Consider the following 16199-nt stretch of genomic DNA (forward strand, 5'->3'; position numbering starts at 1 on the left):
TTTTTCCAGCAGGCTCTTAATAAATTTTTGATTTGCACTGCATTTGTTGTATGTGTAATATATATATTATATATATATGTACATACACAGACATTATACATACATACGTGTGTATACACACACACACATACACACACGTTTCCCTAGAGTTTTCTATCTCTGTCTCTCCCTTCCTCCCTTGTTATGTATATAGATATAGATACATATATAAAAGTTCCCCTGCACCAACCGAGGAAAACTCGCCAGCGTGAGTGGACCCGGGTGTTCTACCTCCCCGAGTAATAAAGAAGCTTGACCTTGGGAGGGTGGCCGGAGATTAAGTAGAGATCTTCCCCCCACCCCGACTCCTCCGAGACCTGGTGGGGGTGGGTAGGAGGGCAGAGCCCCTACAGCTAATCAAAAGTTACCAGCGGTGGGAAGAGGCGGGTTACGGACAGAGCAGGGAAGGCTCCGGGCAGCCCGGGTTCCCCGCTCCCGGGGCTGGGGGCGGCGCTGGCGCTTCTGGCTCCTCCCGGGCCGGGGCGGGCAGGGGTGCGGCAGCTGCTCGGCTGGCTCGCCCCGCACTCGAGCTCCCGTCCCGGCGCTAGCCGCTCTCTCCACCAGGCTAGTCCCGTGCTAATGGATTAAAAGTCGCACCGGGAGCTCAGAGGGAGCCCGCGGAGTCCCGGTCCGCCCCGTCTCACTCGGGTCCGCGAGCAGCGCCGCGCGCGCCGGCCGCTCTCCCTGTCCTCTCTCCCGCTGCTCGGGGGCAGGCGGCCGCTTCTCCCCCCGCGGAGATGTCCAGCGGCGGCCGGAGGAGGGCCGGCTCCTCCTGGCCCAGCTTCTCCCGGTTCTTCACTCCTCGAAGCCCGTCCCGGGACGAAGAGGAGAAGCCCGCGGTGAGCCAGCCCTTGGCTGGAGGCGCTCCCAGGTAGGCGGGGGCTGCCGGGGCCAGGGGGCTGGGGCTGTTGGGGGAACTTGACAGGGCGGCTCTGGCCCGGGCTCTCCCCGCCCAGACGCGGCGCCGGCTCGCCTGCAAAGTTAGCTGCTGTTTGGGCTCCCACCCCTCGGCGGCGGAGGCCTCCCCCGCCGGCCCGTCCGGGCCCCGCCACTGGCGCGGCGGTCTGGAGACGGTTCCTGCCCGACCTTCTGGCCGTTAAGCCCCCTCCCCCAACTCCCGGGGGCTTTCTGCACTTGGACGCCGTCTCCCCATGTTGACGTCACAGCCCCCCCGACACACACACCCACACACACACACACACACACACACACCACACACACTCACACTTCTCCATGTTCCCTAGTCCAAGTCACTTCCCCCGCCACCCCTGCAGGTTCTAATGGAAAACGGTTGTCAGTTGAAGCCTAGAAAGTGTCCCGAGCTGGGGGGGGGGGGGTTGGGCGAGAGGCAGAAGGACTCGGGCGGGGCAGCCTGGGCTATGCTTTCAGACGGTGGCCCCCGACGGAGGCCAGGGAGCGTCCTGTTATTTCCATTGTCCAGATCCTCATGACTCAAACAAGTACGAGACTGAATGTTGAAGACTTCGCCCAAACTCGAACTCTAGGGAGACAACCACCAGTGTCCAGATTCTGAAGCGTTAGCTATGTTCCTGATCATACTTTTAGGCAGTCAATTGCCTAGAGCTCCCCAAAAATACAGAAACCACGACTCTTGGCCTGTCGCTCTCTCTGTTCACTCAGCAGTCCCCCCTCCCACCTGCTGTAAAATGAAACAGTAAAGTTGGTGGTTATCTGTCATTAAAATATACTTCCTTAAATCCATTCCATCCCCCAGGAAGCTTTTAAAGAATCTAAAACCAATCACTCCCATCACTTTTAAACTTGATTATAAGGGAAGCTGCCCTCTCTATCTTCTCCTCCACTGCAATCATAAGCTAGAAAATTATTGGAAAAATTCTATACATAATCTAAGGAGAATACGTAGTTTAGGAGGCTTTATTTGGCACAGAGTAGAGTAGTGATTAGTGAGAGAGAACTTCTATTGACTTGTGCCTGGTTTCTTGGTTTTCATTTTTTTGGTTACAGTGTCCCTATTAGTAAAATAGGTAAAATTGTACTTCGCCCAGTTGCAGGGTCAATGAAAAAAAAAAGATTGAGCTCCTGAAAGTATCATTCTATTGTTACAGGTTAGTTAAGGTATTTTTGTCATTGCCGGTTGGTGAGAGCTAAGAGGTTCGGCTTTAACTGGTTGTTCACATTTTTAAAAGCCTAACTCAAACTTCTGAAGTAGTTTGCTTATATGACCATGCATTCCTCTTTACTTTCTTTTTATATAGTGCTGTTATACTATCACTAGACTGTTCATCAGTTAAAACTGTTGTTACTGTATAAAGAAAGGCATGATAGTTAAAGTTCTTTAGAATGATCCTTGTCATCCCGGCGAAAGTGTAAAACTAATGTTATTTAGGAGTGTTCAAAAAGACTGTCACTTGAAAGTCCTATGGAAGTATGTGAATCCAGGTTTAGCCTGTATTGCTAGCCTGGTAATTTTATTCAGAGATAGAGGTAAAAGGTTCATACTTTAAAAGGAGTAAGTGAACTGCAAAGAAATGTCTTCCTAGCAGATTTGAGGGACTTCTTGGCTTTTGAGGGACTTCTCAGATCAACTCCCTTCTTGCATGAGCAATGTCTCGTGCCCTATCTTCCTGCCACTACCTCTTTTCTCTTCCTCTTTATCTACAGGAAAAGGCTGGGATTTTTTTTTAATAATGCTTATTTTAATTACATATTGTATGACTGTTCATTTTGTTTTCATCTTAAATAAGAAGCTAACAGATTTTCACTACCACTTTTCAAAGGCAGTTGGGGCAGATGGGAAAGACATTTAAAAAAAATTAATTAACCACAAGTTTCCCTTTCAGTAGAGAACTGAAGGGCCAGTCATCATTAAGAGTTTAATGAAACAAATGGGGTCCCTTAGTACTGTATGTAATGATAATACAATTTAGTGATTTTAACAAGATGTACAGGGGTTGGCAATTTTTGTTATGATTTACTCTTTTTTCAGGATGAAAGGAACATCTTTGAGTGAAGGTCTAAATCCTTACTAAAGAGTTTTAGTCAATAAATGGCTTTGGTTTTCCACAGACTTAATATTTAGGGAACATTTTCAAAATGAAAATGTTGTGTTCAGTAGATAATGCCTTGTATATTAGAGACAACTTCAATGGTAAATCTGGGTCTTCCCTTGTGCTAAGGTGGAACAGGACTACCTAAGTATCAGATTCAGTAATAGCCACCTAGATGTGTGTTGGGTGGGGTTGGGGTTGTTGAGTGGTGTGGGGACAAAAGTAGAGAAACTGTTTTATGCTTCTCAATGATTATATTTGGAACTGAAGTAGGGAGAGTAGGATTGATCAGCTAATGCAACTGAGGAAAATTCACTTACTTTTCCTGTTAGGGTATCTTCAATTCATACACTTAGAAGTGTCATGCACTTGAGATTCTGGTAGCCCCCAGAGAGATGTATTATTTTAGGAATTGGCCTCTTGGTTTTTTGCCTCAGACTTTATAACCAAGGAAAAGAATTAATACCATATTCCGAAAGAAAACTACCATCACATATTGAATATTTCTTTTTTTTTCTTGTATTCCCATTACTTATGGACAGCCAAGTGAAATGTTACAAAAGACAATCTAAATTGAGTAACATAATATGTTGGACTTTCAAAATATCTCTAGGTGATGGCTTTGATACCTTTTCTTAGCATGGGGTAGATAGTTGGGTTAGGTAATGAAGTTGATATACCTCCAATTTTTCTTCCACCTCACTAAGTCACTTAGACAAGTAGAAGAATCAGAAGAACTGTGTGATGCGTCATGACCCTACTTCTCCTTGTCTTTTGCTCCTGTTTCTACAGATTTGAAGAATCCTAGACTAATATAGGAAAGTATTTGCTTTTAGGATTTCATATTCCAAAAGATTTTTGAAATCTTGGTGATGTTGTAGCTATCATGAAATGCATTTATTTTCATTGCAGCAGAAAGATAATTTCATTTTCTTTTTGTTAGTAAATGAAACATTTCCATTTATTTGGTAGCTGTGTGTGGTTGAGTATCTTAAAATATCAGGACAATAAATTATTAATATTTGAATCTGGGGCAGATAAGTGAGAAGTGGATAGAGCACCAGCCCTGGGGTTAGGAGGACCTTGAGTTCAAATCTGGCCTCAGACACTTGACATTTACTAGCTGTGTGACTCTGGGCAAGTCGCTTAACCCCAGTTGCCTCACCAAAAAGCAGAAAAAAAAAGAAAGAAAGAAAGAAAAAGGGGGAAAAAAATGAATACTGGGCCTGTGTTGGTCACTGTAGTCCAGGGGTTCTTAATCTGTTGTCTATGAACTTGTTTTTGAAAGAAATATTTTGATAACTACATTTTAGTACAATTGGGTTCCTTTATAACCTTATTTATTTTATTTTATGCATTTGAAAACATTGTTCTGAATAGGAGTCCAAAGTCTTCACTAGACTGCTAAAGGGGGTCCATGACAATAAATTAGATAAGAACCCCTGATCTCAACTTAGAATAATTAGACCTGGTCTCTGGTGTTACAAGTCAGCATTAGACTCCTGCTTCTGCTGTTTTATGTGATTTTGGACAGGTCACCTAAACACTTTGGGCCTCAGTTTTTTCATCTGTTTAATGAAGAGGATTGAGTAGTTGATCTCTAAGTTCCCTTTCAGTTCTAAATACCATGAACTACTTCTAAGCTGTACATGAAGAGAGCTACCCAATGGAGAAGACCCTCAGAAGGAGTTAGTATTAAAAATGGTTTTGAATGAAGTTTCATACTTGGTATGCCTTTAGTAAGTAGCAAAATACCTTTATAAACTGTGGAGTTTTAATTCAGTTTCCTGAATTTAGAAGACATCTTAAATTGGCATATAATAGTGCTTCATATATTGTAATAAATAGTCCACGATTGTGACAACATTTAAAGTTTGGGTAAGTTGGATTTATTATGTAATGTGACATTTTAATAAGTTTTAGGGGGGTATATTCGTTGGTATCTTTGTTTCCTTAGGTTTTGATACTGCTGATTTTTGTGCTGGCGTGTTTTATGAATGAGATCAATAAGTTGACAGATTTTTTATGAAATAAAGAAATGTATTTTGTGCAGTAGCCCTTATTTTTATAATCCTTTCTCTTTTGACCTCTCTACCTTTTCCCAAAGTAAGTAAGAATATCACAGTAGTATGAAAACATAGTGTGAAAAGGCATGTAAAAGTTTATTAGTCATGGAAATAAGTCATTTGTGATGCACATCACAGTATTTGTATTTTTTTCCTTTAAAATATTTTGTTTTAATTTTAAACATTTTCTTTGTGATTGAAAAGCCATTGTGTTGAGATTGAACTTGAGGACCTATTAAGTTCCATATGTAAAGGTTCTGAATAGCCTTTAAAGAAAAAGAAAAGCAAGTATATGGGACTTTTCCTGTTAATGTTAATTTTGCTTCAAGAAATCTAATAAACACTTTACTCTCAAATGTCACCTCTGATCCCATGAATTATAATGGCTTGTCCTTTTTCTATAATTTGATTCAGTAGTTAGTATTTTATAGGCTAGTTCAGAAGAAATAGAATTTTCCAAAAGCTTAAGTATCACAAGGTCTGGATTCAAAGTCTGGTTTTGTTCTTTGCTGCTTGTGAGAACCTTCAGTAAGTCACTTAACTTTTCTGGGTCTTAGTTTCCTTAAATAAAATAATAAAGTTAGACTAGAAGATCTCCAAGGTACTTTCCAGATTAAAACCTTTGATCCTACTAATTTGCTTATTTTAACCAGATTTTTTTTTCTGTCTGGGTTTAAATACAACCTTTTAATGTAAATTTCTGTTAATTTAAAAATAAACACATTTCCTTTGCATGAACTTTTACCATATACAAACTATTTCAGTTAAATCGTTTTTGAAAGGTTGACAAAGACTACCATAATTTTCAAATTTTGTCATAATAGAAGTCTCAGCAGCTGTCGTGGGTTCAGATGTAATTTGGGCTGTCATACTATTAAATCTATATAATCAAACCCAGTTTATCTCTACCTAAATATCTGCAGGCATCTGAAGCTTAACATGTTGAAATGGAACTCTCATTCTTCTTGTCAATGACCCAAGTTTCTAATTTCAAACCCCTATATCCTGTCAGTTGCTAATTAAGTCTTATAAATTCTACCTCTACATTACCTTTCACACCTGTCCTTTTTCTTCTCTCTACTCACACAGACTTTGCACTTGTTGTGACTCTCATCATCTTTTGCCTGGAATGTTCTTTTTGCTTCTAGGACTTCCTCTAAATAATCCATCCTCTACATGTCTGCCAAACTGATATTCCTTTTAAAGTAAAGATCTGATCCCCTGCTTAAGGAGCTTCATCAGTTCCTAGTTACCTCTGTTTGGCTGTCTTATTTTATATTACAGTTATCCCTACTGTATCATGACTTTCCACATCATGGTCTTGATATATCCCGGGTTGGCATAAGAAATTAGATGAGAATTCTTTGGGAGTTTTGCAGAGGCCTCAGATGACACAGAAAAAGTTTAGAAAATCAGAAATGCATAAAATATATGTATGGTATTATATAATATCAACATATTTTATCTTACAGTACCATAATAATTCAGACTTCTTGTCTGATACAAAGGGAGGGCCAGAAAGTTTTAGTGGGTTTTCCAGGTTACAGGGGTGCCTTCCTCCTAACCTCTGCCATGTGGAAGGGATAACTGTATTCTTCACACTCTTTATAGTCTAGTCCAGAGTTCCCAAAACTTGTTTGGGCTTCCACCCCCTTTTAAAAAAAAAATTACTGTGTGTCCCCCTCGAAATCTACTTTAACCTTTTAATGTTTTTTTAAAAAATTGTCATTTCAAAAAAAATATGAAATTTAAAAAAAGATACATCTTAAATTTAGTAATTTATTGTAAATTTGTGATTTTTTTTCCTGCACTGAAATTTTGATGACACAGTATTGCATCATGTAACCATATAGTGTCATACAGTAAACAAGTCATTACACACAAATATTCCTACAGATGTATGCTGGACTTCCAAACAATGTACTACACTTGCCTGCCAGCACTTGCTTGTTAAGACCTATTGGCAGACTTTGTAACTTGCACTTTGTGTGTTTGTTTGGAAATTAATATAATCACTATGTCTTTAACACAGTTGCACAACAGATGAAACATGTATGAATGATATTTCAGAATTTTCTTCTCCTTTCCTTATGCTTCCCTTTATTTTTGTTCAGTGCCCCCCAATTGTACCCGAGACTACTACTGCCCCCCCTATTTTCCAGCACCCCCAAAGGGTGGTATTGCCCACTTCGGGAACCTCTGGTAGTCAAACTAGCTTGTTAGCTGTTTCTTACCACATGTTTTTTTGTCTCTTACCTCCATGCCCTTGGTACAAGTGGTCTCTTTATGGTCTCTACCTCCTATATTCCCCAGATTTTTTCAAAGTACTGTTCAGGTACTTTGATCAGGTTTTTCCTGATCTCCTCAGCTGTTAGTTCTGTTTCTTAAAATTATTTTGTACCACTTTTTAGGTAGTTTGTATTTATTTACTCATATACTTGTTTCCCCTCACCTTGACAGTAGGGAGTATTCACTTTTTGTGTATGTACACCCAGTGCCTAATATACTGTGTGCTTTGCACATAGTGGATGTTTAATAAATAGTTGAATTGAGTGTGATTGCAGTATTATGGTTTTTTACTGTTTGTGAGGAAATAGCAAGATTTTTCAATGGCCAGAATATAACAAAGCACATAGCAAACAAACAAAAATCATGACACTGGTGTTATATTCTGGCCAATGAAAACCTTTCTATCTTTCTATAATCTTTTTTGAGTAACAAGTTTGAATTCCTAATAAACTGCATCATACATCATAATCAACATAAACTGCCATATGACATAGTCATAGGCAGTCATCCTAACTAGTGTAGTGCATATGCAAGTACCTAACATATGGAATTGATGTTAGAATTGCATGCATCTGGGTATTGAACATACAACTAACATAATCACAGTATATATGACAACATTGCAAATATAAGAAAAAAGTCACATGCAATATGATGCATAATGCATAGAATTATATTCAGCAACCACATATACAGATCACATGCAAGGATATAATACATACCCCTATTGCAACTATATATATGTATGTGTAACATACATATCGTATATGTATGCAGCAATATGTATGTTATGTAGCATACTATTATAGGGAACCACTTGTTCTACTTCTCTTAAAAATATGCAAAAAATGCGCAGGCTAGTCATTTGCCTAGCTAGGCCTAGAGCTTCTATAACTAGTCCATTAGTTAAACCTTGCTAGACTCAAGGAGAGAGAAACATAATAAGATTCCTTTCTTTTAGTTTATGGGTTGTTTTGCTTCAAAGCTACCTTCTAAAATGCTTTTGTTTCTATGTGTACCATTCATAGGAAGGATGATTTTACTTTACTGACGGATATTGTACTTTACTGAAATCCAGTGGCAGCCATTATTCTTCATTTATCTGTAAAGAAACCGATTCATAATTCGCCACTTGCTTGAAGCCAGTGTGGGTATGGGTCTAAACTTGTTTAATTCTGTAACTCATGAATCTGTCACGTTCATTTTATAGAACTATGCATAACTGGTTTATATGGATCCATTATGTGTTCTACCTGAATCTCCCCATAGATTAATTAGTGAGATTGACCTTAATTTCATATGCTTCTCTACAGACCCTAAATAGATGGGTCTTTGCACCTTTAAATTGTTTTTCTATGTTTCATGGACCTGATGATTAAAATCAGTGTATTTGTACAGTAGTCATCTAATGTTGCGGAATTCAGCATTCATTCAGCAAACATTTATTAACAGTGTATCAGGCTTGGTGCAAAAGCACTATTTAGACAAGGCAGTCCATGTCCTCCATGAGGATATGAAGTTCAAAATTTTATTAGGGGATAAGATGCAAAAGAAAATACTAACATATTAGTGAGATGAACAGCAGTTTTTGTTATAGTATATGCTAAATATATGTAGAATGTATTTTTCCTTTTAAAATAAATGATCAAATGCCTTATATATTTAAATTCCATGTATTATTTTTAGTGTTTTGCTTAATGATTATTCTTTTTGTGCTAAATTTAGAATCTTAACTTCTGTCAACCTCTGCTATGCCAAAAGACTTCTGTCTGCAAATCATTTTGTATTCTTAACATCATCATGTTATTCTTCATGAATTTTTTCCGTGGATTTACAAACATGAATGCAAGTAAATGTATATAATGGATACCTGTCAGAATGTTAATGATAGAAATGAGAGAGTGGTCATTTACGAGGTTCATGGTCCAGGACAAGTTGCTACAATCTCTATAGGGAGATAGTAGGGTAACATGAGACTGAATACTTAAGTTTTGGCAATGAGGAAAGGTATAAACAGATAGAGAGTGGCTCGTGTTGTTCGTAGCATTATTGATTTAGATCTGTAAGGAGCCTCAGAGGTCATTTAGTTCAACATCCTCATGATTTATCAATTTACTGCCAGATCAGTGTTAATCAGATCAGTGAACAGTGGCATGAGGGATGATGATAATAATTATCACTAGTTTACATGGTAACATCTTCGATATTTAGTACCCCGTCATTTCCAAACCCAAATTAGGGTCCATAATTTAGTCAGATGTTAAAGGCAGCCCTGGCAGAGAAAAAGTTGGAAAAGCACAAGCAAAGAAGTGTTCTTTTTAGTGCAACAGTTCAGTCACTGAACACTGTATCAATACAAGCACAGCTGCATATATACATCTTGGGCAGGAAAAAGCTAACAGCCCTGCTTTAGTCACTCACTGATATGTGAAGCCAAAAGATGGTAACTACTGGGATGGAAAATAGTGATAATAGCTCACATTAATTTAGCACTTTTAAAATTACAAAAGGCTTGCATCACAGTGGTACTGATGAAGGTAGTACAAGTATCATCACCCCATTTGTTGAGCTAGTCCTGCCACTAACTACATCCAGCACCTTAAATTGCTTAACTTTCTGTACTTAAAGTTTTCTCATCTTTAAAATGAAAGGAGTTGACTAGATAGTTTCCAAGGTTACTTTCACCTTTTACTCTCTATAATTCTTTGAATGTCAGGGCCTGACCCAGTCACTTACCTAACCAGGCAAAGATTTTGCAAGACTAAATAGGCCAAGGAGAAGTCCATAAATCAGGAGCCATGAATTGAAGTGATCCGGTCAGGGTCAATGAAAAGTCACTTCTGGCACATGTGCACAAAGAAGTTTAGGGCAGAATACATTGACATGACTCTTATAATCTTGTCATGCGTGTAGTTCACTCTGGCTGCTCATTCTTGCCTACTGTGACAAATGAAAAAGTTTGAGAGACGTTTCTAGGTAATTAACAATAATTTTATTAATTAGACTAGCTGGCAATCAATAAATTGATGCTCAGTGGTTTCTCTCGAACCAAAGACAAGCCATGGACACAATGAATGCCTTAAATACCTTTGTAAAAGGGAATGCCCCTGACAAGTGAAAATCAACCCTGATTCGTGGACATTTAATGAGGAGGTGGACCAGAAGTCTTCAGCTTCTCCTGCTGAGAATGTGGCTTGATCATCACATTCAGCTGCCACCAGTAATCAGTACAGGGGAATCCATCTCCATCAAGACCACTCTGGGGGCCACTCTATCCACTGATAGAGCACCGGCCCTGGAGTCAGGAGGACTTGAGTTCAAATGTGACCTCAGACACATGATACTCACTAGCTTTGTGACCCTGGGTAAGTCACTTAACCCTGATTGCCTCACCAAAAAAATATATATATAATGAGGCCACTGTGGTTGGTTTTCTCCTTCATGAGCTGAGTCACTCCAAACTCTAATGGAGGGGGACAAGGATAGGGGCTCCTTTTCTTAGGGTAAGAACTCACCCACAGGGTTTATACTATAGTTTGTACTATATATTTATGATATATATATATGTATATATATATATTTATGATATATATATATGTATATATATGTATATATATATATATATTTATATATTTATAGTTTATACTATAAACAGAAGTTAGGTATCTTGGTTGGGTGGGGTTCTGCCCTAGATTGAAGAGCGTGTGTTTATTTTGAGGGCTATGGATAATCTAGGAGATTGAATTCTATTGATGATGATTACTTTAGTTACACCTTAAGGATTTTGATGGGTAAAGATAAGGGGGAGGGCATTTTTGTGGGAATTGTAGGGTGAGAGTGAAGGGTAGTGGTGCGTAGGACTTCAGATAGCTTAATATTTGCTCAAACTATCTTTTTCTCCCTTGGTATTTCTCTTAAGTACTTTTACCTGATCAGGTCAGGTATCCTTTTCTCCTATTTTTCAACTGCTGACATACATTTTTTTTAGAGGCACATACAAAGTAATTTCCTCATTCCTTCTTGATATAGCATTGCTTCTTGAATACCTCAAAATAGCACCGACCCAGTTTAGCTATTATTTCATTTGACAAATGAATGTGAGACTTAACCAAGATTATTTCTATTAGCATTTATTTGAAGATTTCTCCTACCTTCTGAATGAATTATGCACTCATTCAATTTGATGAAGCTACATGCTACCCCGAGACAGAGTAGTTATTCAGTAACCAGTTTTCTTTTTCATGAGAGATGATCAGGACTCGAGCACTGTACCTTACACTGAACAGAGCCAAAGCTATTACAAGGCGTGTACAGCTTGGCATGTTCTGTATCCCACTCTATCCTTCTTCTGTTATTTTTTGTCCATTAGGGCAATTCAGTTCTGTAAATGAAACAGGTGTGTTAAAATGGAGGGATGAGTAATTCAGCCCTTGAAGAATAATAGACAGATGAAGTAGATAGAATAGACTCATTTCTTGGGCTGTTATAAAATCTAAATCATGTGGATATAGGTGGAATTTACATATTATATGGTAGGTACATAGTATTTTATTTGTCTTTGGTCTCATAGCCCCTCCCCTCAATTAAAAAACTGTTAGAAGACAATTTTGAAGATTAAAGTAAAATGAAATGAAATTTTATTTGATAACTTCATGATACCCTTTAAGATAACTGCTAACAAAAGTGATTTCAGATTTTCCTTGCAAAATGTACATAGACTGTGAGAACATTTGCAATATAATCATGCTGAGAAATGGAATTTTTTGGGGTCAGCTTTCTTATCCTACACTTTTTTTTTTGAGCCTAGCTCTCCCTGTTTCAATTTATAGTCTGGAAGTGCGAAGACTACACATGGGCCTGATGCAAATACTGATTCGTAGGGAAGCTTTATTAAGTTCTTCATTTTTCTGACTTGGACTGATAATTACTTCTTTGGCAGCATGATGACTCCCTCTGTTTCTAAGGTCTCATCACCCTATTAGTGTTGACACCATATCAGTTTTAGGCCTACTGCACCTTGGAATTCTCAAACTCAAGTGATCTACCAACCTCAACCTCAGCAGTAAGGACTAAGTATGCATGTACTACTACTCCTAGTTTTAAATCCCACATTCTTCTAAAGAAAAGTAGTAATACCAAATAATTTTAATTTAATAATCTTACTGGATTTATACTCCTAGCCCCTGGAGCAGTTACTTTCTTTACCTGGGACCCTTACTTTTAGTTACAGAAAAAAAACAATGAACCACTAGGGACTGAGCCTGTCCTCAAGGGAAGACTCTACTGGCATTCTATTTTCTTGTTAAAGTTATGGGTGGTCTATTTCCAAGGGTCAGATTTTCTGTTGAGCTCTGGTCTTTTCTTCAGGAAGGTTTGGATCTCCTCCTCTGAAAGATTATGCTTAGTTTCTCCTTGGCCTTATGGAATATTGTATTCCATGCCCTCTGACTTAAAATTTTTTTTTATTTTTACATTTATCTGTTTTTTTACTTTTTGGAATTCTAAATGAAGTAATAAAACAAGGGAACTATTTTGTTCATCTTAATAGGCTCTTTGTGGATATCTGTTTGTTGCATTTCCTTAAAAATTATTGTTATTTTTGAGAGTACATGTTCAGTTCTTATATCTAGGTTGAGTTCTAGTCTAGTATATGGAACACCCTAGTTTCTTCTCATTTCCAGTTCACTCCTGTGAATCTCAACTACGTCAGATTTTCTCCAGAATTCTTGAGCATCCTCTACCATTTGATATTCTCTTTGATGCAGAGGTTGAATGGGAAAAAAGCCTCTTAATTTTCCAACACAGTATTCTCCACAGAATCTTATCATTTGATGACATCCAACTCAATAAAACTTTTTTTCCAAATCATGTCCTTACATTTTTTTTGTAATTAAAAGCCACTAAATGGGCTTGGCAACCCTAGTCAGCAGTAAGAAAGTAGGAATAGTTTGTTTTGTTTCTTGTTTTTTTTATTAATTTATTTTGATTTATCAATAATCACTTCCATATGCTTTTGAGTTTAAAATTTTTCTCCCACTTCCTCCCTATCACCCTTCCCAAGATGGCGCACAATCTCATACAGGCTGTACATTTACATTTATATTCCTATTAAACATATTTTCACATTAGTGATATTGTAAGTAAAATTAAAACCAATAGGAGGAACCATCAGAAAGAGGAAACAAAACTCAACAGAAGAAAAAAAAATAGCAGTTCAACTTCCAACTATAGTTCTGTCTTTGGATGTGGATAGCATTTTCCATCCCGAGGCCTGTGGAGATGTCTTAGATCCTTGTATTGCTAGGAAGGGTTAAGTTTATCAATATTAGTCATCGCACAACGTGGCTGTTATTGTGTACAACATTCTCTTGGTTCTGCTCACTTCACTCAGCATCAGACCATACAACTCTTTCAAGGTTTTTGTGAAGTCAGCCTGTTCGTCATTTCTTATAGCACAACAGTATTCCATTACATTTATATACCACAACTTGCTCAGCCATTCCCCAATTGATGGGCATCCTCTCAATTTCCAATTCTTTGCCACCACAAAAAGAGCTACTATGAATATTTTTGTACATGTGGGCCTCCGATCTTTTAATGTAGAAGCTGCAAGGTCCTGGGTAATCCTGAATGTGGTTCTGTGATATTTAAATTGTTTCTTTCTGGCTGCTTGCAGTATTTTCTCTTTGATCTGGTAATTTTGGAATTTGGCTACAATATTCCTTGGTGGTTTCATTTTGGGATCTCTTTCAGGAGGTGATCTGTGGATTCTTTTGATGACTAATTTACCCTCTGGTTCTAGGACTTCAGGGCAGTTTTCTTTGATGATTTCCTTAAGGATATTGTCCAGGCTCTTTTTTTCATCATGGTTTTCAGGTACACCAATTATTTTAAAATTATCTCTCCTGAATCTATTTTCCAGGTCAGTTGTTTTACCCATGAGGTATTTTACATTTTCTTCTATTTTTCACTCTTTTGTTTCTGTTTGACTGATTCTTGCTCTCTCATAGAGTCATTAGCTTCCACTTGCCCCATTCTGATTTTTAAGGAGTTGTGTTCTTCTATTGGGTTTTGTACCCCCTTTTCCATTTGGTCCATTTTATTTTTTGATGAGTTCTTTAGTTAGTTTTTGGGCTTCCTTTTCCATTTGGCCAATTCTGCTTTTTAAGGACTTGTTTTCTACAATTAATTTTTGTCCTTCCTTTTCCCAGCTATTGACTCTCTCCTGCATACCTCTCATTTCTGTTCCCAATTTTACTTTTTTTTTTTAGGCAATTGGGGTTAAGTGACTTGCCCAGGATCACACAGCTAGTAAGTGTCAAGTGTTTGGTCCTAGGGCAGATTTGAACTCAGGTCCTCCTGACTTCAGGACTGGTGCTCTCTCCACTGCACCACCTGGCTGCCCCCCCCTGCCAATTTTACTTCTGCCCCTCTTATTTGACTTTTAAAATCCTTAAGCTCTTCCAAGAAGGCTTTTTGGGCTTGAAACCAGTTCATATTCCCCTTTGAGATTTCAGTTGTGGGTATGTTGACAGTGTTGTCCTCTTCTGAATTTGTGCCTTGATCTTTTTCCCCATAAAAAGAATCTATGGTCATTGTCCTTTCCTGCTTTTTGTATATAGTATTTGCCTGTTTCCTGACTTTAAAAAAAAAAAAAGTTGAGCTCTCCCGCTGGAAGAAAGGGGGCACTTACCTAAGCTTCTTTTCCTGCTCACTCAGGCCTTTCACTTGAATGTTTGGCTCTTGCTCACCAAGGCCTGGCACAAGGATGTTTTGCTCTTGATGGATGTCTGTCAGCCTGGAGTTTTGCCTCCTGGAGTTGTGCTTCCCAGAGTTATGTTGAGGCACCAGGTGATTTGGCTGCTGGAGAACACTGTCGCCCATGATGGTTTTCTGAGCTGGTGCCTAGTGGTTTCCCAGCCTGTTTTGAAGCTCTGGGTTTGTGGGTAGGGGGAGATGTCATCTATTGGCACTTGCCTGCTCTACCAACCTGGGACTCAGGATCTCCCCCTGATATGTTGAGGTGGGCCTTGCTGCTGGGATGCCTCCTTTCCTATACTGCTTCCCCTCCCCCAGATCGAGAGGGGCCTTTGCAGTTAATCCTCCAAGCTTCCTGGGCTTCAGGACTTCAGTGCCCTGGCTTTTTGCTGGCTCAGGGTTTTTCCTGGGTCGATATTTTCTCGGCTTTAAGAGGTCAGTAAGGGAGGGTGAGAGCAACTTACTTCTTACTCTGCCATCTTGGCTCCCAGAAGCAGAACCAGAACTTAAGTTTAGATAATTAAAAATATAATACAATGTAACTATCTAAATGTTACTTATGTGAAGTTCTCTAAAAACTTTGTTTTGTTTTACTAATTGTTGCTAATGTGTGGGATGCCAGTCAAATTAAAAATAAAACAAAACACAGAGGTGTACAAGGAGAAACAGAAAGTTAGTTTATTATAGCTATAATTATTATTATTTCAAATCTCGAGATTTGGGTGTCCCTCCATCAGTCCATCAGTAAGCTCTGATGACGGGAGACGGCCCACAGAGGTAGAAATCAGCTTATATAACCCTGAAGACTCAGTTCCCCCTCCCTCACAGCTGTTCATTAACTCACAAGCCAGACTCTAACATAGGACAAAGGTCATAGTATACATCTCTATATTTCTTAGTTTGTTGAGATAATGTCAAAGAAGCAATTAAAAGAAATGTGCAGTTAGGAAGATAACTTACAATTGTTTTGGAAGGTTTTAGAGATTGAACAGTGTTGGGAACAGGAAGACATCTAAAT

At 38.7% G+C, this 16199-nt stretch overlaps 1 protein-coding gene across 1 annotated transcript in view; it reads left to right on the forward strand.

Annotated features, from left to right (window-relative positions):
• The first annotated feature begins 487 nt into the window (after positions 1-487).
• The window catches only part of CRYBG3 (crystallin beta-gamma domain containing 3), a 146285-nt gene continuing 130573 nt past the window's right edge, over positions 488-16199 (forward strand). Inside the window, 1 exon segment of the mRNA XM_020977949.2 lies at positions 488-910. Coding sequence (XP_020833608.2) covers positions 777-910 — 134 coding nt within the window. The 5' untranslated portion in view covers positions 488-776.

Source organism: Phascolarctos cinereus, unplaced genomic scaffold, assembly GCF_003287225.1.
Source record: "Phascolarctos cinereus isolate Bilbo 61053 unplaced genomic scaffold, phaCin_HiC Scaffold_725;HRSCAF=1366, whole genome shotgun sequence".
NCBI classification, from domain to species: Eukaryota; Metazoa; Chordata; class Mammalia; order Diprotodontia; family Phascolarctidae; genus Phascolarctos; species Phascolarctos cinereus.